At 39.5% G+C, this 21,231-nt stretch overlaps 1 protein-coding gene across 1 annotated transcript in view; it reads left to right on the top strand.

Annotated features, from left to right (window-relative positions):
- Positions 1-20,540, top strand: part of ABCB11 (ATP binding cassette subfamily B member 11) — a 113,674-nt gene extending 93,134 nt beyond the window's left edge. The window contains 7 exon segments of the mRNA XM_020990912.2: positions 255-458; positions 1,225-1,466; positions 3,243-3,399; positions 6,248-6,445; positions 10,603-10,809; positions 15,056-15,202; positions 17,311-20,540. Of these exon segments, the coding sequence (XP_020846571.1) occupies positions 255-458; positions 1,225-1,466; positions 3,243-3,399; positions 6,248-6,445; positions 10,603-10,809; positions 15,056-15,202; positions 17,311-17,511 (1,356 nt within the window). The 3' untranslated portion in view covers positions 17,512-20,540.
- The last annotated feature ends 691 nt before the right edge of the window (positions 20,541-21,231 follow it).

Consider the following 21,231-nt stretch of genomic DNA (forward strand, 5'->3'; position numbering starts at 1 on the left):
TTCCATTGGGAGTTTATATTAATACATGGGAATGCTTTGCAGTACATTTTAAATTTACTAAAGGAGTTTGATTTTTAAGGGAATTCATTTTGGAACACCAAAAAACATACTGAATTTCATTTACTAGATTTATTTTAAAGTGAGTTACACCCATGCTGATCCATGTTGATAACAATGCTTTGCATTTCTTGAACACATGTAACATATTTCCTATATCATGACAATCATTGCCTTGGGTTGTGTTTGATTTTCAGGCTACTGGAACTCAGATTGGGATGATCGTCAATTCCCTCTCAAATATTGGTGTGGCCCTGATCATTTCATTTATCTTCAGCTGGAAACTGAGTTTAGTGATATCATGCTTCCTCCCCTTCCTGGCTTTATCAGGAGCCATACAAGCTAGAATGTTGACGGGATTTGCCTCTTTGGATAAGCATGTCTTAGAAGCTACTGGCCAGGTAACTGGAGGGTAAGGAGGTGTCTGAATTTCATGTTGGACAAAGAAGCAATCAGGCAGAATGTTAGCTTTTCACAGGGTAAAGAACTTTCTGACCTACAAAATGTTTTACCAACCCAAAAAGTTCCCACCAACCCTTCTCCTATTTTCTAATGTCCTACTTCAGCATTTTGCCGTCTCTGATGGCTATAAATAAACATAGGTCAGAGGTTCAATCTTCTTTCAATTCTTATTTTCCAAAAAACAACTGGTTTTTTTTTGTTTGTTTGTTTGTTTTAGGACCTCAGTGTATGTTTTTTATTATTATATGGAGGCAGCTAGGTGGCTCAGTGGATAGAGTGCTGGGTCTGGAGTCAGTAAGAGTTCAAATCCAGCCTCAGACACTTAGTAGCTGTGTGACTCTGGGCAGGTCACTTTACCTCTCTTTACTTTAATCCACTGGAAAAGGAAATGGCAAACCACTCCAGTATCTTTGCCAAGAAAACCTTGTGGACCTAAATGTCACAAAGAGTCATACATGACTGAACAACTATGTTGATTTCCATGGTTAGTTAGGTCAGTCTTTCTGTCAGGCAGACTCCAGGTATAGTCACTCTACTAAACATCCTGAGCCATAGTATCCACATTTACACTCTGTTTAAAAGGTTTCTGACTTGCTGCAACCAACTCTGGCTTGTGCGGTCGGCCATATGGGCGTGCTCTTGGTGTACTGGGAACACAACAGTCATTTCTTCTCTTTTTCTCTGAGACTCTTTTTTATTCTTCAGATTTCTAATGAAGCCCTCAGTAATATCCGTACAGTTGCTGGGATGGGAAAGGAAATCCGATTCATTGAAGCGTATGAGAAGGCACTGGAAAAGCTATTTAGTACAGCTACCCGAAAAGCAAATATCTATGGATTATGCTTTGGCTTTTCACAAGGCATAGTATTCATAGCCAATTCAGCCTCTTACAGATATGGGGGATATCTGGTTCCTCATGAAGGACTTCATTTCAGCTATGTCTTCAGGTAATAATTTGTACACCATATCTCTGAAGGGGGCAATTCTCTGTGTCAATGAAGATTAGACCAACCAGCTCAGGCCAGTCCAAAAACTGTACTTAACAAGGTGTTCCAATGAAGAGCACACTTTCATTTTCTGTTTACTTGCCGAGAGGGGGGGAGTGTCTAGCCAATTGCTCTCAGTTAGAGACAGCAAAGATCAGCAAGGAGGAATGGTTCTTGCCTCGAAGCTGAAGCCTACCTGTGACTGTTGGAAATGTGTGATTTTGACATCTAGTTTCCAAGATTTAGGGCAGCTAGGTGGCACAGTGAATAGAGTGCTGGGCCTGGAGGCAGGATGATTCATCTTCATGAATTCAAATCTGGCCTCAGACGCTTATTAACTGACTGTGTGACCTTGGGCAATTCACTTAACCCAGTCTGTCTCAGTTCCTCAGCTGCAAAATGATCTGGAGAAGGAAATGGCAAACTACTCCAGTGTCTTTTGCCAAGAAAAGTCCAAATGAGATCACAAATAGTCAGACACAATCAAAAAATGACTGAACATTCCAAAACTCACAGGAGCCTGAGATTGAGATTTCAGAGAGTATCAAGTTAAAGAGAATCAGACAAAACATTCCTGATGGGAATGAGCTGTTTAGTGGCTTATTCCCTGGGCCAAACAAAATTTTCTGTATGTTCCATCTGGTTTCGTCTCAAATCAAAGGATCTGGTTTAAATTCTGCCTCTAATGTTTCCTGCATCTGTGACCACAAACAAATTGTTTAGCCCCTCTGAGCCTCAGTTTCAACATTTGTAATATAAAGGCATTGCTTCTGAGCCTGCCTCCAGGTTTACATCTATGATATTTTTTCTTCTCAGTAATTTCCCTCCTCCTCAGAAATATTTTCTGTGTTTACAAAATGGGATTTTGAAGCAGCCATGGCTGATTGTTTGAGTCTTGAGACAAACCCACCCACATAACAATGTCCTTGCCCTCTCACTGTTTTGTTACAGGCTATGTAGTTACTTAGGATAGAATGGGGAAAGGGCATCTGAGGGCAAAAACCTGGCTACACTTCAGTCATGTAGACAAAAGCACAGGCAATATCAAATGCTTGGCACAGGTCCTCATGCATTTGGCAGACTATATACTACTTCTATGGATGCTCAATGGTTAAAACATAAGATCCTTAATTTTGTCTTTGTATCCCTGGGGGGACTGCCATTGGGCCTGGCATATAGTAAGTTCTTAATAGAAGTTTGCTGACTGATTTTATTACTTTGAAAGTTCTGTGGGAGTAGGGAATGGGTCATTTTTACTGTATACCCTGTGGTGAATTTCTGTGAGGATATAGATAAGCATCTCAAAGGATGGGCAGGCACTCACTGTTGGGTTGTAATGTTCCTTGTTGGAGGGATTGCCCACAATGTTGAGAATGTGGAGCCATTAGAATTCTTTATCAGGGGTTCTCAACCTGGGATCTATGAATTCCAAAGGGGAGAAGGGTCCGTGGATAGATTTCATGGGGTCCACGAATTTTTATTAATTATATTTCAATATAATTGGTTTCCTTGGTCATTCCATGTGTTTTATATTATTGCAACTAAAAACATTGTTCTGAGGAGGGGTCCATAGAATTCACCAGATTGCCAAAGGGATCCATAAACACACACAAAAAAGCTAAGAACCCTTATTCTAGAGGATGTGAGTGTCAGTGCACAGTATAGTACCTGTTATGTTATGGATACTTCTCAAGTATTTCCTGAAATAAATTGATTTTACTGTCTGGGTTCCCCTAGGGTGATCTCTGCAGTGGTGACCAGCGGAACTGCTCTTGGAAGAGCCTCTTCTTACACTCCAAATTATGCTAAAGCTAAAATAGCTGCAGCACGTTTTTTCCAGCTCTTAGATCATTGTCCCAAAATCAACGTCTACAGCCGTGCAGGCGAAAAATGGGTAAGAACGGAAACAGGAATGCAGGCGGTAACACTCAGCTTGGTCATTCATTCAGCCTTGGCAGCCCAACTCAGTCTATAAAATCCATGCATTTTATAAATTCATATCTATTCAAGTGAATTTCTCATCATTGAATTCATGCCTATGCAGGAGGGAAATGAATTAGAACTTCCTGTCATAGCAACATATCATGTTTGGATTAGGGTAGGATACATGCTGTTTTAAACTCTATGTGATGTTAAACACGGGCAGCTAGGTGGTGTAATGGATAGAGTGCCTGCCCAGAATCAGGAAGACTCATCTTCATGAGTTCCTATCTGGCCTCAGACACTTACTAGCTAAATGACTTAAGTCACTTAACCTTGTTTGCCTCAGTTTCCTCATCTGAAGAGATGGAAATAGCAAAGCACTTCAGTATCTTTGCCAAGAAAACCCCAAATGGGGTCACAAAGAGTCAGACATGACTGAAAATGCCTGAACAACAAATGTTAAATATATTTAATCTCAAGGTAAATGAAAGCAGATGTACTTGCCATGTTTCTATTGAAGTTGTTCTGGTGTGGAATCCTGAAATATATTTATCATCTAATAATATTGAATTATGAAGGGTAGTATGCCATTGTAGTTAGAATGCAGGGCTTGGAGCCAAGAAGACCTGGGCTCGCGTCTTGCCTCTGGCGTATACTGCCTGGGTGACCCTGGGTACATTATTTAACTACTCAGTGCTCTAGTCTAGGCAACTCTCTAAGACTTGCAGAGAATCAGTCTAAATTGATAGAGGAAGTTTCTCATGAAGAACTCCCTTATACCAAAGAAATCACAGGTTGAGCATGACATAGTGGATAGAGAGGGGGACTGGAGTCAGGAAGACCTGAGGTCAAAGTTAGTCTTTGATAGTTTTAAATGTTGTAAGCCTGAACAAGTCACTGAACCTTTAACCCCAATTTGATTTGACTTTAACCCCAATCAACTCCCTAAGATTTAACTACTTATCTTAAGCACTGTGTAAACTTTTAAGAAATTAATTTGGTTTTTTGGGTTTGGTTTTTTTTTTTTTTTGGCTAGGCAATGGGGTTAAGTGACTTGCCCAGGGTCACACAGCTAGTAAGTGTTATGTGTCTGAGGCCAGATTTGAACTCAGGTCCTCCTGAATCCAGGGCTGGTGCTCTATCCACTGCGCCACCTCACTGCCCCTCTTTTTTTTTTCTCCAAATTAATTTCTTCGGGCAGCAAGGTGGCACAGCGGATAGAGCACCAGCCTTGGATTCAGGAGGACTTGAGTTCCAATGTGGCCTCAAACACATAACACTTACTAGCTATGTGACCCTGGGCAAGTCACTTAACTCCATTACCTAGCCTAGCCAAAAAAAGAAAGAAAAAAAACACATTAATTTGAGCTTTAGAAAATAGGATCGTAGCAGCAGCTAGATGGCAAGGTGGATAGAGCAGCTTCTTATATTTTCTAGTGTCCTTCCTCAGCATTCTCTTGTCTTTGATGGCTATGAGTATACATAAATAGATGGGTCAGAGGTTCAATCTTCTTCAAATTCTTATTTTCCAAAAAACCTAGGGTCTTTGCTTTGTTTTGGGACCTTAGGCTATGTTTATTATCATATGGGAGGCAGCTAGGTGGCTCAGTGGATATAGCACTGGGCCTGGAGTTAAGAGGACCTGAGTTCAAATCTGGTCTCAGACACTTACTAACTGTGTGACCCTGGGTAAAGTCACTTAACCCCAATTGCCTTCCCCCAAAAAATAGAATCACAGATTTAGATTGGGAAGAGACCTTAGGAACCATCTAGTCTAGCCTCCTTGTTTCACATATAAAGAAACTGAGGTCCAAAGAGATTAAATAACTTGCTAATAATCACACAGGGAAATAAATCTAGTACTCTTTCCAAATATTTATTTTCTGATAATCCCCAAAGTGATTTTAAGTCCTTCTATCTTTTTAATGGACTCTGTGTGTGTGTGTGTGTGTGTGTGTGTGTGTGTGTGTGTGTGTGTGTGTGTGTATGTATGTGTGTTGGGGATGGGGGATAAGGGGATATTATGTGGAAATTGCCTTCGGTCCAAGAAGGCTGAATAAACTTACACCACACTCAGAACTTCAAAAATATTTTAAAATTGGCCAAATGACCTGAATAAACCTAAGCTTTACAAAGTCGACCTTTAGAAGAAAACTCTGCCACTGTAAGTGAATTGGAGAACGATATTAAAGGTCACCGTGTCTCTCCACAGCCCATAATTTAAATTTGCTTTCTATAGGACCTGGCGATTTTGCTTCTGAGTCATTCTCAGGGAAATCAATGATGTTTTTTTCTAGAATTACAAAGTGAATAGATCAGGAGGCATGAATTCAAGAAACATGCCCTATTAATATCTTTTTTTTTGCTGTAGGCCTTCAGTGGCACAGAGTTTGAGATCTGGTTTCCTTCCTAGTAGACCAAGGAAGGGAAATGAACTCAGGAATGAGAAAAGGGAAGGAGATTCTTATCACTTCATTACTCACACCTTCCATACCTAATAGTGCACAATTAGAACTTTTATTCAGTTCCTATTTCTAAGTGGCATGCTCTGCCATCATAATGGTAAAAGGGTCTTAAGAAAGGATTAATGTGCAGCAGCTAGATGGTGCAGTGGATAGAGCACAGGCCCTGGAGTCAAGAGGACCTGAGTTCAAATATGACCTCAGACACTTGACACTTACTAGCTGTGTAACCCTGGGCAAGTCACTTAACCCCATTGCCTAGTCAAAAAAAGAAAAAAAAGAAAGGATTAATGTACTTTTTCAAGGTTCTGGGCTCTGATGTGAACATAAGTAATTCCCTATTTCTTCTATCCATAGGACAACTTCAAAGGGAGCATTGACTTTATTGATTGTAAATTTACATATCCATCTCGACCCAGTGTACAAGTTTTGAATGGTTTCTCAGTGTCTGTTAAACCTGGGCAGACCCTCGCACTTGTTGGAAGTAGCGGCTGTGGCAAAAGTACCTGTGTTCAGCTGCTGGAGAGGTTCTACGACCCCAACAAAGGGCAAGTGGTAAGCAGTCCAAAGACTTTCTTCCTGCTATCTTGTTTACTACAGACTATCTCCAAACTCCTGAAATTGTCTTCCAAGGTTCCAGTTGGCTAGAGACACTCCTTGGCTTTTGCTTTGAACACTTAACCCTGTGAATGTTTTTCCATTTCCAATCATTTGCTGGTTGACCTGACTTTGCTCCCATAATTCCTTCCTCCAGATAGCCTGCTGACTACTATATCATGCAATGACAGCAGGTCACACTGTAAGCCTAGAGCTCAGTGTGTTTAAGAGAAGCCTGGGCTTGCCTGGAAATAAAGCAGAAAGAATCCCCAACCAGAATGGGGATGATGGGAAATCTGAGAAAGGGGCAATTGGTAAGGTAGCAGGAAATGGTGAATTGAGTTGGTCAAAATTGGTACAAAGTAGAATATAAGAAAAAGGTAGATCAGGGGTGGGGATCCTGTGGCCCCAGGGCCACATGTAGCCTTCTTGATCCTCAAGAGCAGCCCTTCGACTGAATCCAAACCTCGCAGAACAGATCTGTTCTGTAAAACTTGGACTCAGTCAAAAGGCTGTACCCAAGGACCTGGTAGATGATTTTTTTTTTCAAGTGGCTTGTTATCTAAATGGAATAAATACTGGAGATGCTGGAGCAGAATGTTCAAATGAAGAATTTAGCTTGCTATTTTGACTTCCCTATGTTGCTTTTTTTTTTAAAGGCCACCCCAAGTTATTGAAAGAGTTTTTTGGGTTTTTCGGGGGGGGGTCTCCATGAAAGTGTCAGACGGATACAAGTTCTGTTTGGCAATTGGTGCAGTGGAATGGGAATGGAGGAGGGGGGGGAGAGAGAGAGTGAGAGAGAGAGAGAGAGAGAGAGAGAGAGAGAGAAGAGAGAGCGCAGTAGGGGATATGAAGAGAGGGAGGATAGGAGGAAAAATGGAGAAGAGAAGAAGGGAAGGCAGAAAAGGAGATACAGGAAGAGGAAAAAAGGAAGAGAGAAAGAGGGAGACAAGTAGAGAAGGAAAGAGGATAGAGGGAGAAAGGGAGACAAGGGAAGAATAAAAGAGAAAAAAGAGGGAAAGAAAGGAAGAATGAAAAGGGCAAAGCAGGGAATAGTGTGAGGAGGAGAGACTGAGAAAGGAGGACAATGGGGATGGAGAATAATAATGATGATAGACGCAATGGGAACTGAAGGATGCAACTAAAGCACATTCCCAAGCAAAGCAAAGCAAACAAGGGCTAAGAAGAAATAAGCAAATGGATATGAGTAGATTAAGAAAGACCAGGAATGTGAGATGAAGAGGAATAAGATACTGGAGAAGTGGACTCAGTTATTCTCAACGAATGCTGAATGATTACATAGTATTTACCATCACTTCCTGCTAACCATTTTCAGTATAAAGATATTTAATCTGCTTTGAAAGTAGCTGTTGACCAGAGTATTTATAAAACAGATTATAGTGGAATCAACATTTTTCAAAGGAATAGAATATGATTTCCAAAACTGCCATTTACATGAAGCCTATTGCCCAAGATGACTGTAAAGTCCTTGAAGACCAGGACCATGTTTACCAGGTCTTTTGTATCTCCCTATAGTAACTAGCAGAGTGCATTGTATCTGTTCAACCAAACTATAACCAGGATAAGGAAATCAGAATTCTGTTCCAGGGCACTAAACTTTTGTGGCACAGATTCAAAATAATGGTTTCTTTTAAAGTGTACAGTTTTAAAATGTATTCAATTTACATTTTGGTAGTGCTTTTCCTCCTTTAGCAGCATAGAAAGAAGTAAAATTGTTAAACTAAAAAGCTACCAAATGTCTAGTTTCCTCCCACACCCCTGTTCCCATCCACACACCCAGTGAGCTCATATCACATATTGGCCCAGCCTTGATCCTCTCTAAGGACCACTCTGGTGTTAAGGCAGAATCTCTGTATCTCCCTCCCTATGTGGCATTCTGGAGTCTCCTAACAAGGCAGTGTTCAATCTCACACACACACACACACACACACACACACTACCTACCACCACCACCACTGCCATCATTGCTTATTTGAGAGTAAATTTAGTGCTGTTTAGAGGTAAAGAAGAAAGGAGGGAAGGGAGGGAAGAAGAAGGAAGGAAGGAAAGAAGAAAGAAAGAAAGCAGGAAGGAAGGAAGGAAGAGGGAAGGAGGAAAGGGAAGGAAAGAGGGAGGGAGAAAGGAAGGGGAAGGGAGGGAGAAAGGAAGGAAGGAAAGGAAGAAGGAAAGGAAAGAAGGAGGGAAGGAAGAAGGGAAGAAAAGAAGGAAGGAAGGAGGGAAGGAAGGAAGGAAATAAGAAGTTATTAAGTGACTATTATGTGCCAGGCATCTTGCTAAGCCCTTTGCAAACATTCTCATATGAACCTAACAACAATGCTGAGAGGGATAGGTGCCATTATAATCCCTATTTTACAGTTGAGGTTAAGTGACTTGCCCCAGGTCACACAACTGTGTTTGAACTCAAGTCTTCCTAACTCCAAGCCTAGCCCCCTTTCCACTGTGCCACCTAGCTAGGAAAGCAGTCTTGTGTCCAGCAGTGCTTTCTGTTGCAGGTATTTCCACAAACACATTGAGGTCAGAGAATGAGAGATTGAGTCCCAAATCAGCAATATCTTAGTCGCAGGTTTATCAAATGAAGATAAATACTTAGGTAAACAATCATAGTAGTATAAGATTTAGAGCTGAAAGAGACCTTATAGGTCAGCTTGTCTAGTACCCCTGTTTAATTGATGAAGATACTGAGGTCCAGGAAAGTTATACAGTAACATTCTCAAGGACAAGTAAGAGAGCCAATGGCATTTGAACTCAGCTTTTCTCACTTTAAATCCAATGCCCTTTGCACTACACCAAGGTTCTTGAAGACTGACAAGCATTCACTGATCAATACAGGTCTATGAAATACTGTATTTTTATTAGAAAAAAAATTAAACATAAAAGTAAGCATATATGTTTGCTCAATAACTGCTTACATTTACATTAATTTCAATCCATATAATATCACAGCATTTATTTTTCAATTTTTCCAAATCTGGATTTCTCCTCTTTAGGATAATTTGTCTATTCATACTTTTTCATGCTTCTTTCAACTCATGATTTCCTTGTAGTCTTCATACTTGTCTATTTTAATGATCAGACAATGATTGGGCTCATTAAATCATAGATCTAGAAGTACAAGGAACTTTCGAGGTCATCTAGTTCTTGCCTTTTATTTCACCGATGAGTAAGCTGAAACTTGAGGAAGTTTAGGGGCTTACCCAAGTTTACACAGGGAGTAAGCAACAGAAGTAGGATTTGAACTGAGGTTCTCTGACTCCAGAGACAGTGCTCTTTCTATTGTTCCATGTTGTCTCCTATTATCCAGCTCAGTGTACTTTAATGTAAAGGCAGAGGAACTGGGAATTGAAATACTCTGTGCTTTGCCATACGATGTGGGGGACTCCCAGCTAGCTTTCTGATTCCTGCTGAATTGTGGTATGTTGCAGTGACTGTATTAATGAGGCCAACTGGACTCTCAATTGCAGAGCATTGTTATACCATACACTTTTAAAAGGGAATAATTTATTTATTGCAGAGGCATCTTTTGCACCAACATTACAGGAGAATATATCCTTTTCTTTACATGAAACACCTCTACTAAATTCCTACTCTGATGCTTCAACAAGATGCAAAGGTGATTCTAGGTTCTAAGGGCTAGGACAATGGAACATAAGCCCTAGGAAGTCCTTCCAAGCAGGAAGTCTTCAAGTATGGGTTCAGTGATGGTCAATATGTTTGCCATCCAAGAACCAAGCCTAATGTGGTCAACTCTTCACCACAAGGTTGACTACCAGATGATTTTTTTTTTTTTTGGTTATAGTAACAGATTAACACCACTGACTAAGGTTTAGAAAGTTTGTGGTTTGCCTTGATGGATGGAGTACCCACATCAACAAAGTCATAGAGCCCCAAAGCATACATTAGATGATGTATTATAGCTGAGTCCCTTGTAGGTCTATAGTTTTGCCTAATTCCAACCAAATCAAAGCCTTGTTAGAGCTGTGAAATGCTGGCTCTGCTCTTCCTCTAAGAAGAAATGTATTATTCTGAATGTGGAAAATGCCCTGCTAGCTGGAATTCCTAACTATGATGAACTGTATTATCCCCTTTGTTGGCAGATAATAGATGGACATGATAGCAGACATGTTAACGTCCAGTTCCTTCGATCTAAAATTGGAATTGTATCCCAGGAACCTATATTATTTGCCTGCAGCATCGCTGACAATATCAAATATGGAGATAATAGTAAGGATGTTCCAATGGAGAATGTCATCAATGCAGCAAAGAAGGCTCAGCTACATGATTTTGTCATGTCACTTCCAGAGGTAAGTACTACAGTAGAATCCAGAATCATTTCCCAGAATTCCCAGAAGAATTTTCCACAGAAAAGGGAAGCAAAAATCAAAAGCAGACTAGTGATGACTGGGAAGGGAAACCCAAGGTTGTAAATGAACACATAGTAATTTTCTTGTACTTCAGACTTTATTACTCTCAAAGTAAAATAAATGTACTGTATCAACATTCTGTAATGTTTTGAGGGAAGACTCATTAAGCACACTTGAGAAAAGAACCTTACAGAATTTGTCAGGCAAGATAATACTTCATTTGGGCCCTATCTATTTGGAGGCAGGTATAAACTGCACCTGCTATATTGTGGAGTGGCTTTGCTAGTGCTGAGGACTAACTCATGTCTACTTTAATTCTGTGCTTCTCCATCACCAAGAGTTTATTTCAGGTGTCTCTTTTGGGCTCAGAGTAGAATAAAGATGAGGAAGTTGGAACCTCCCAGAGAGGCAAATACACCCTTTAACTTTGGTTTCTGTCTTCCTTTAGAATCTCCTAGGCACAAAAGTTGCTTACTTTTCTATTTGTAAAAGTGAGTGGTGCTCTGGGTGGAGTTGGAGGGGAAAGTTGGCTTTTTTTTTTTTTGGCCTATTTGCTTATTGTTTGCTTACTGATCATTGTTCCAAGGGTTTTGGCTAAATGTCTCCCATAGTTTTGATTCTAAGCCTCTGCAGAGACTTGGTCTAATCCTCAAACAACATGATAATTATTCATTGTATATCCTGATATGAAAGGCAAATATTACTGCTTTACTGTAAATTTCAAAGTTGTGGGGATAATTTCAGCACAACAACAACAAATAATGTTTACCAGGCACCTACTGTGTGCAGAGCAATGTGCCAGACACTAGAAGAAAAAAAAACAGTTATGGTCAAGGAAGTTATAGTCTGGCATGAGAATGACACCAAGAAAATTTATTCAGTATTACCTAATAAGCATATTATAAAACAAAGTGTTTTATACATTCTGAAGGGAGGAGAGATTGGGAAAGTTTTTCTAGAAGAGGTGATATTTGAGGTGGGTTTTCTGAATAGATAGGACTTCAACTGGCAGAGAGAACAGGGAAGGAATGTATTATAGGCACGGGAAACAGCCTGAGAGTAGCCACCGAGGTGTGGAAGCTCAGGGGACAGAGAGAAGTTCAATCTGGCTGGAGCATGGGGTCCATGAAGCGAAACGTGACAGTGGCCAGAAAGCCATCGTTGGAGTCAGAAAGGCATATCTCTGAAATATACTAGTGGATAATCTTGGTTCTCAGTACAACTTCCAGGCAGCTCTCAAAGACTCTAAACTGAAGAGCAGACCCAGATCTCCATTGTTAGATAGAGCCTGAATGAGGCTTATAGGTCTTATAAATAAAGGAAAGGTATATGGAGAAATAATATGACTCAGAAAAAGTAGAGTGTCACAAGATTGTAGAAGGTCTTGAATGTCAAAGAAGTTTGACCTTTATTTGGTAAATGGTAGGGAGCTATTGTGCAAGATTATTTTTTAGCAGAGAAGCAATACAACAAAATATAAGCATAAATTATTCTGGTAGTATAATGAAAGATGGACTAGAATAGTCAGTCAGTCAATAAACATTTATTAAGCACCTACTACATATGAGGGACTGTGCTAAACACTGGCAATACAAAGAGAAGTAAAAATCAGTCCCTACCCTTGAAGAGCAAACACAATCTAACTGGGGAGATAACATGTAAATAACTATGTATAGTTAGGCTATACAGAGGACTAGAATGGATGGTGGATAAAGACTTGTATTAGGACAGTGATAGTGAAATAGAGTGAAGGAGATGGATATAAGATGTGATGTATGTGGAATCAACAAGACTTGGTCACTAGTTGTGAATGAGAGGTGAAGGAGAGAGAAGTTGAAAGTAACCCCAAGGTTAGGAATATAGGGCACAGAATGACTAGAGAAATATAAGGTCAAAAGGTAGAACATATGTCAAGAGGAATAGAAAGAGCTCAGTTTGGGACATCTTGAGTTTAAGGTCCTGTGGGACGGATGATAGGCAGTGTGGTACGGTGGAAAGAATCTTGATCTTGGAGTCAGGAGAGAACTGGGTTCAAATCTCACTTCCAGAACTCACTAGTTAAGTGATCATGGGCAAACTACTTAATTTCTTTAAGGTTCGATTTTCCTTATTTATAAAATGAGGATAAAATGGCTTAGTACATATTTTACAGAGCTGCTGTGATCTAATGAGATCCTGTATATAAAGCACTTTGTGAACCTGAAAGGCCTTTGTAAATGTCAGTTACCACACCATATACCCAGCAGTTGGATATGTGAGTTGGGAGCTGAGAAGGAAGTCAAGCCTGAGTGTCCAGATTTGGAAGCTGGTGGTTGAAGCTATAGAGGGAAAGGAGATGACCAAAGAAGAGTGTAGAAAGAAAAGAGAGGACAATCAAAGATAGGCCTTGAGAGAACAGTCACATGAAGGGGATCAAAGAGGATGAGAAACAAAGAGGGAAACAGATAAGGAGCAGTCAGAGAGGCAGGAAAATAACCAAGGGAGTACCATGTCTTGGAATCCAAGAGAAGAAAGGGGTCAATAGTGTTGGAGCTCGGAAATTGGTGAAGAATGATGAGGCCATTGGATTTGATGATTAGGGGGTCATTTATGACGTTTGAGAGAATAGTTTCACTTCAGTAGTGGGAGTAGAAGGTCAAAATGAAGGGTGGAGGTGGGGAGTGTAGATGGCTTGGAAATGGCAGCATCAAACGTAGACGGGGGTAGTATATATGACAGCGTAGTATTACAAGTCTAAAAGGCTATATAAGTACTAGTGGAAGATATAAACCAAGTCAGAAAAAGGAAGAGAATTATTCTGACAGTTTATGTTCTCAAGAATGAGGAATAATCTATTGTGTTAAGTAAAACATTCTGTATTTGATGTTTTGTTAGCCCGAGCACTCACATAAGAGCTGAGAGGTCTTTTAGACATGAGCAAAATTCCGATGTTCCCAGGAGAATCCATGGGTAGGGACAAAACAAATAAAATTCACATGTTACCAGAAGAGCCTTTTTGGGTGGGGTCAAACATGAATCAAAGATATTATTTATCATTGAGAAGCCTCCAGGATTGAATCTGGTCCATGCAAACCCCAAGTTTCAGTAATGGTCCAAGGGTGTTACATTAGGATTTTGGAGACATGCACATGTTGTAGGCATATGGGAACAAACCAGTAGAGAGGGAGAGAGAGAGACAGACAGACACAGAAAGACAGAGAGAGAGAGAGAGACAGACAGAGAGACAGACAGAGAGAGAAAAAGACAAAAAAAAAAAGAACAATTGCTTAAGTAAGGTCCTAGATAAGATGGGAGGAGGTAAAGGAAGCAAAGATATGGTTAGTAGGATTAATAAAGAATAGGAACATCTCTTCTATCCCTGCAATCAGGGAGGAGAAAGTGAGTGATGATGCTGAGCAGTTATGGAGAATGGAGGAAGGGAGCTGAAAAAGCTCATGAGTGGTAGATCTCTTCAGTGAAATAGGAGATTAAATTATCTGCTTAGGGTTGCTGGATGACACAGTGGATAGAGAAGTGAGTCTGGAGTCAGGAAGACTCTTCTTCCCGAGTTCAAATCCTGCCTCAGATTCTTACTAGCTCTGTGACCCTGGGCAAGTAACTTAATCCTGTTTGCCTCAGTTTCCTCATCTGTAGAATGAGCTAGAGTAGGAAATGGCAAACCACTCCAATATCTCTAAACTCTAAAATGGGGTCACAGAGAGTTGGAAGTGACTGAAACAACTAAACACCACCACCTTCATGACCTTAAAACAAGTCAGTTAACTTCTCTGATGATCAGATTTTTAAAATCTAATAAAAATATCTAACAAAAAATTATAAAATGGAGTTTTTGAATTAGATGACTTCTAAGTAAGAGATGACCTGAGTCATCAATCAATCAACAATTAACAAGTATTTATTAAGTGCTAATTTTGTGTCCACTACTAGGCTTAGCAATGGGGATAAAAAGACAAAACTGAGAGCCCACGCAGGGGTGAGAGTGGGGCCTATATGTAACAGGGATGACGACGTATGTAAGTACATACATAATAAATGCAAAATGGATACAAGGCCATGCCATGTGGTGAAGCCATTGCCAACGAGGGACTTATACAGTGTGGCAACAGTGGCCCACTTCAGTAACTCATTGCTTCATCGACTTTTTAAAAAAATTTTTTATTAATTTCATTGACTTTTTTTTTTTCAGAAATATGAAACTAACGTTGGGGCTCAGGGTTCCCAGCTCTCTCGGGGTCAAAAGCAGCGTATCGCAATAGCACGTGCTATCCTTCGGGATCCTAAAATATTGTTATTAGATGAGGCAACTTCTGCCTTAGATACAGAAAGTGAAAAGGTATGTATTTCCAAAAGAATATGGAAAGCCTTGCTGTGATTATGTCTATGTCTTTGGTTTTAGATGTGTTTGTAACAAGTAGTGTCATTTTCCCAGTCTTCTAGAAGTATATTCCTTTTAGAAGCATGCAATACCACTAGGTGGCAGAGTGGATAGAGTGCTGGATCTAGAGACAGGAAGACTCATCTTTCTAAATTCAAATCTGGTCTCAGACACTTATAGCTGTGTAACCTTGGGCAAGTCACTTAACCCTGTTTGCCTCAGTTTCCTCATTTATAAAATGAGCTGGAGAAGGAAATGGCAAACCACTCCAGGATCTTTTCCAAGAAAACCTGAAATGGGGTCACAAAGAGTCAGATACAACTGAACAAATAGTTAAGAACAATATTGTTTTCAATGTAGCTATTTCAAATAAGCAAAAGTCCAATCATTAAATAAGGCTTATTTGTAAAATTCTTTCAGGAACCCAAATGGAGATTTTCAAAGGATAATGATTATTATAAACCAAATTTTCTACTTTAAATTTTATCTTTTAATTTTTTTGGTTTTTTAAGTAACAAGATTTTTTAATTAATATGTCTTTTTTCAAATTTTATATCTTTTTAAATTAATGAATATCTGTGTTCTCTGACTTCTTTCTATCTCTCCACCTCCCAACCACTGAAAAAGAAAGAAAACAAAACCCTTGTAACAAATATGTAAAATCAAGAAAACCAAGTCCTGTCTTGGCCATGTCTAAAAATATATATTTGCCTCAATCTGCATTTCAGTTCCATCTCCTTTCTTCATTTTATCTTTTGAAGATGTAAGGTTGCAAGTCAGAGCAGGGGGGCCCTGACTCATAAAAACACAAAGAAAGTGATGATATATGTGTATATATACATATGTATATATATACATATATATATATTCATACATACTATATATACACACATATATGTATACATATTCATACACATTCTCTCTGTATATATATATATATGTATGTATATGTATATGTGTGTATATATATCTATATATACTGGACATTGAGTCAGGAGTAACTGACTAAACCCTACACCTGTTTCCCAAATTAATTTGGACCTGAGACACTTTTGGCTTTGAAAAATATCGATGAATCCCAAAAATATTAGTTTGGAGAGGACTTGTGGGAATTTGAAGGAAAAGGCAGAGGAAAATTGGCTTACTTTCACACACACAAATTGTCATGCACAGTAATTATTTTTGATATATACATAATCTTATATTTGGCATTTTAGAAGGAAAAATATTGCTAATATGAAAATTTTCTCTTGGAAACCTTCTTCACTTTGTGTGGAACACCAGAGTTCCATAGTATACAATTTGGGAAAAGACATCTGAGTTATACCTCAACACTTATTAGATTAGTAAAGGTGAAGGGAAAGGTGAATGACAAATGTTGGAGGGACTGCTGGAAAACAGGCACACTAAAGTACTGTTGGTGGAACTGTGGATTGGCCCAACTATTCTGGAAAGCAATTTGAAAGTATTCCCTTAAAGCTGATAAATTATCTACATCCTTTGATCCTGTGATACCATGACTAGGCTTGTGCCCTAAAGAATTCAAAGAGGGAGGTGAGAGACTCATATATACCAAAAATGTTTTTAGCAACTTTTTTTTTTAGCAAAGTACCATATCTGTGTTTATTAGCTGGGTGATTTCTTCTCAGTTCTTCATTTGTAAAATGGAATTAACAATAGTACTTACCTCACAGGGTAGTTATTGAAAAATAGCAATAAAAGCTAGCATCTATATAGTGCTTTAAGAATTGCAAAGCACTTTACAAATATCTCATTTGATCCTTACAACACATGAAGAAACTGAGGCAAAACTGAGAGTTTAAGTGACTTGGCCAGGGTCACACAGTATAAGTGTCTGAGGCAAGATTTATGCAAAGGTCTTCCTGACTCCAAGTCCATCACTCTGCCCACTGCACTAACGTAACATATAAATGCCAGTGATGATGTTGGTGAAGATGCGCTCACCATGTTCAATCAGGCTTTTGTGGTATTAAGCCATGCATAGATTACAAGATGACACCTGGTGCCATGTTCCTTCACTTGAACTTTCGGTCTTTTTTTCACAGACAGTGCAAACAGCTTTGGATAAAGCCAGAGAAGGAAGGACTTGCATTGTCATTGCCCACCGCCTGTCCACCATCCAAAATTCAGATATCATAGCTGTTGTGTCACAGGGTGTTGTGGTAGAAAAAGGGACTCACAATGAACTGATGGCCCGAGGTGGAGTATATTACAAACTAGTCACCACAGGGGCACCCATTAGTTGACTTCCTTCAAGAACTTGTACATCTGAAATATAGGTTGTTTTTGAAAAGTATTTTGAAAAGAAACCATGAGGATCACAGAAGCACAAAGTCTGAGAATTGGAAGAGACTTTAGTGGTCCTCAGGTCCAACCCATACACAAAAGGAATCCTTGCTATAAGATAGCCAACATGTGGTCATCCAGCCTCTTTGTGAAGAACTCAAAGGAAGAGGAACCCTTCTCCCTAGGTAGCCCAATCCACTTACGGACAATTCAGTGTTAGGAAGCCTTCTCCGACATCAAACCTCAATGTCTCATTTCAATTCACACCTACTGCTTTGGTTCTGCCTTCTCAGGTCAAACAGAACAAATGCAAATCCTTCTTCCTTGAGACAACCCTTCAGATATCTGCTGACAGCTATCATATCCCCCATCATCCTTCGCTTCTCTGTACTAAATATTCCCTGCTCCTTCAATCAATCCTCCTATGATGTTATGAGATAAAAGAATGGTTATATCAAAGATATGTATATAGATATATTCCTATCATGTTTATGAACAGAAAGGCTCTGATCTACAGACTTAAAATGTAGAAATAATTATGCATCTGAACACATCTCAACTCATCTCAACCTAATCTGGGGAATGCCCTAACTGGGCACCCTCAATAGAGGTCTTGTTATCACTACACTGAGAGGATACTTTGAAAAAGTTTATGTCTGTAGAGAATCTATAGTTTCAGAAATGGAGGGAGGAAAGAAACTGTGAAAAGCAGGAACAGCCTAGAGAAATTATAGCCAGGGTGAGCCTGCCTATGTGATGGCCAACCAAAGTTATCGTACCCCATGTTGCCTGAATATTTTTGCTTTTTTATGTGACGTTACTTGATATTCCACCAATTAGTAGTTCCTAAGGGTGTCCAAGCTTCCTTTTCTGAAGTAGTTATCCCTGGGAGATTTATGGGTCTATCAGACCTATATTGATGTGCACAAATTCAATCAGAGTACTTTACTTTCAACACTTAACCAAGATTACCTACACTGAGAAAATTGAAGCACTGATTGCATGGTCCAGTGGAAAGACTATTGTCCATGGAATTAGAGAACCTGGGTTCAAATCCTGACTCATGCTCACTACCAGTGTGACCTTGGGCAAGTCACTTAACCTCCTTAGGCCTCGATTTCCTCATTTGTAAAATGATGGGGTAGGACTCGATATCTATTAGGTCTCTTCTAGCCCTAGATCTGATGCTATGATTAAGAGGAAAAGAAATTAAGTAATTATGAATAATGGAGCTCTTGGCTTGGGGTGAAGGGAGAACAGGCTTGGGTAGGCTACTTGGATAGCATGAGATGACTGCAAATTTGAGCATAGGAACAATGGTATAGGAGAAGAGATGTGCAAAAAAAGGAGGGAGGAGGGTATCAAAGGAAAAAAAATCTCATCTATTTCAAAATGTTTTCTGGAGTTCTCCTTATGCTTAATAAAGGAATGGGGACAGCTAGGTGGTGCAGTGGATAGAGCACCAGCCCTGAAGTTAGGAGGACCTGAGTTCAAATCCAGTCTCAGACCAGTCACTTGACACTAACTAGCTGTGTGACCCTGGGCAAGTCACTTAACCCCAATTGCCTAAAAAAAAGAGAAAGAAAGGAATAAGAAACTCCCTACTTCCTCATACTGGTCTCTTGCTTCTGAACACCAAACTCATGCTAGTGCTTTTAGTTCTAAAGTTCACTGGCATACAGGCTAAATAGGCTTTAGTGAGTAGGCATAGATTATTTATAGTATTTTCTCTTTAGGAAAATGTGCTCCAAATTTCAAGCATCCAAATTACAAATAAAGTTTTAGAACACAACAGTATGTTTAGGACCTAGACTGATGACATTTGAAAGACCTCTAGTGACCAGATTCTGCCCCTCTCATATATCCACACTTCTATCTATTCAAGACCCCACCCTCTCCCCCATCTTCCCACCCTCCCCCAGCCCTTCCCCTTCTCTCATAGCCCCATTCAGATTCCCACCAACAGTCTTCTCTCTCTCTTAAGTTTCTTATAATACTTTTCTTAGACCTCTCCTTTGCATTTATGTTCACCCTTGTTTCCCAGTTTCTTGTATAGATGTCTCTTCTATTAAATTGTTAGCTCTTTGAAAGCAGAAGCTGTGTCACATCTACCTTTATATCCCCAGTGCCTTACACATGGCAAGTGTTTAATAAAATTTTTAAAAGGGAATTGTAGTGAAGGGGACTATGCTGTAGCTAAAGGAGAAAAGAAATTAGTCCTGTGAGAAGAACATGGAAGCAAACACACCATAGAGTCCAAAAGAAGAGCCATTGTATAACACTTACAGAGTCCTTACCACAATTCCTTTGAAGTACAGCTGGACAGCTACTGTGAAAGATGCTTTAGGAATAAGAGTAATTAGCCAATTCCATTATGCTCAATGTTTTCTCATAATCAGGGCAGTTTCTCTCATGCTCTGTAAAGGTAGGGCAATAATGCTTTTGGTGCTTTTTACTCTCCATATACCATGAAATATGGACTGGGGATAGGAAAGGAGGGTAAGAAGAAGAAGAGCAGGGAAGGAGTTCCAGAGTTAGCTGACATTCTAGTCCCAAGAAGCTGAGATATCATCACTGGAGAAGAAAGGTGAAGTCAACATTTCATGGTTCAGATTCTGGAAGACCCTTCACCTTGGCTATAGCCCTTTCTCTACCTGAGATGCTTTTGTACCTGAAACTGTCCTTGAAATATTGATCTTTCTTTCTATTCAATCTCAATCTTAAGTAGATGATAACTCCCTTTTTTAAAATGCAGATTCATTTTTCAAAAAAAGCAACTACCCCAGCCCGTACATTAACCTTTCGGCCTTCACAAGATAAAACTTAGTTGGATTTGTGATTTCATAGATGTAATTGCTCCTTCCAGTGAGTAGAAAATAAGTCACTTGAGGGCAGAAAATGCCTTGTTTTTGTCTTTGTATGTTCAATGCCTAGAACCATCACTAGCACAGGGTAGGGACTTAATAAATGCATATCAGATTGAACTGAATCACAACCCCTCTTTGCCTTTTTATTCTTACGATGATTGTCCATTTGTTTCTATAAATCTTCCACAGAGTGTACACCCAACACACAGCACACCTTCTGGTTATTTTAATACTATTGTCCAGCTCAGGGTCTCTATCTTTTGTTTCTTATTCTTGTTCCATAACTGACCCATCTCTTTTTCTAGTCATTTTATGCTCTTGAATACATATTTTAAGACACTTCTTGTATTCATATCCACCATTGGTAACATGTCATAGCCTACTTACTCACAAATGCCTTAAGGAAGACATTGTCCTGTATTAGGAATTTTGCTTCATTTGAGATTGTGCTGTTCCATAATTGGTTATCACGTAATATCACTGACTAAGAGACAGTGGAAATCAGAAAAGTCATCTCTTATACTTGGCTGCTAGGATATGCAAACCCAGATGCATTAGATGAGTCCCGAGTCTCCATGATTTGAGTGGTTCTGTAATGTTAAAATGTGTCCTCAGTCACTGGCTGCAATGTAAAGAAAATGCTGCTTGCCACACTTAGGAAAGCTAAAGATTACAGCATCAGTTGTGATCTGAAAAGAACTCATGGTAAAAGCAACATTGCAAGTAACTTAGGGACTAAAAGTGATCATATGTATTATATTGACCATTGTTAGCATTGCTAAAATTATTGCACATTAGGTATACTAGATTCAG

This window comes from Phascolarctos cinereus, unplaced genomic scaffold (genome assembly GCF_003287225.1).
Source record: "Phascolarctos cinereus isolate Bilbo 61053 unplaced genomic scaffold, phaCin_HiC Scaffold_726;HRSCAF=1367, whole genome shotgun sequence".
Taxonomy (NCBI): domain Eukaryota; kingdom Metazoa; phylum Chordata; class Mammalia; order Diprotodontia; family Phascolarctidae; genus Phascolarctos; species Phascolarctos cinereus.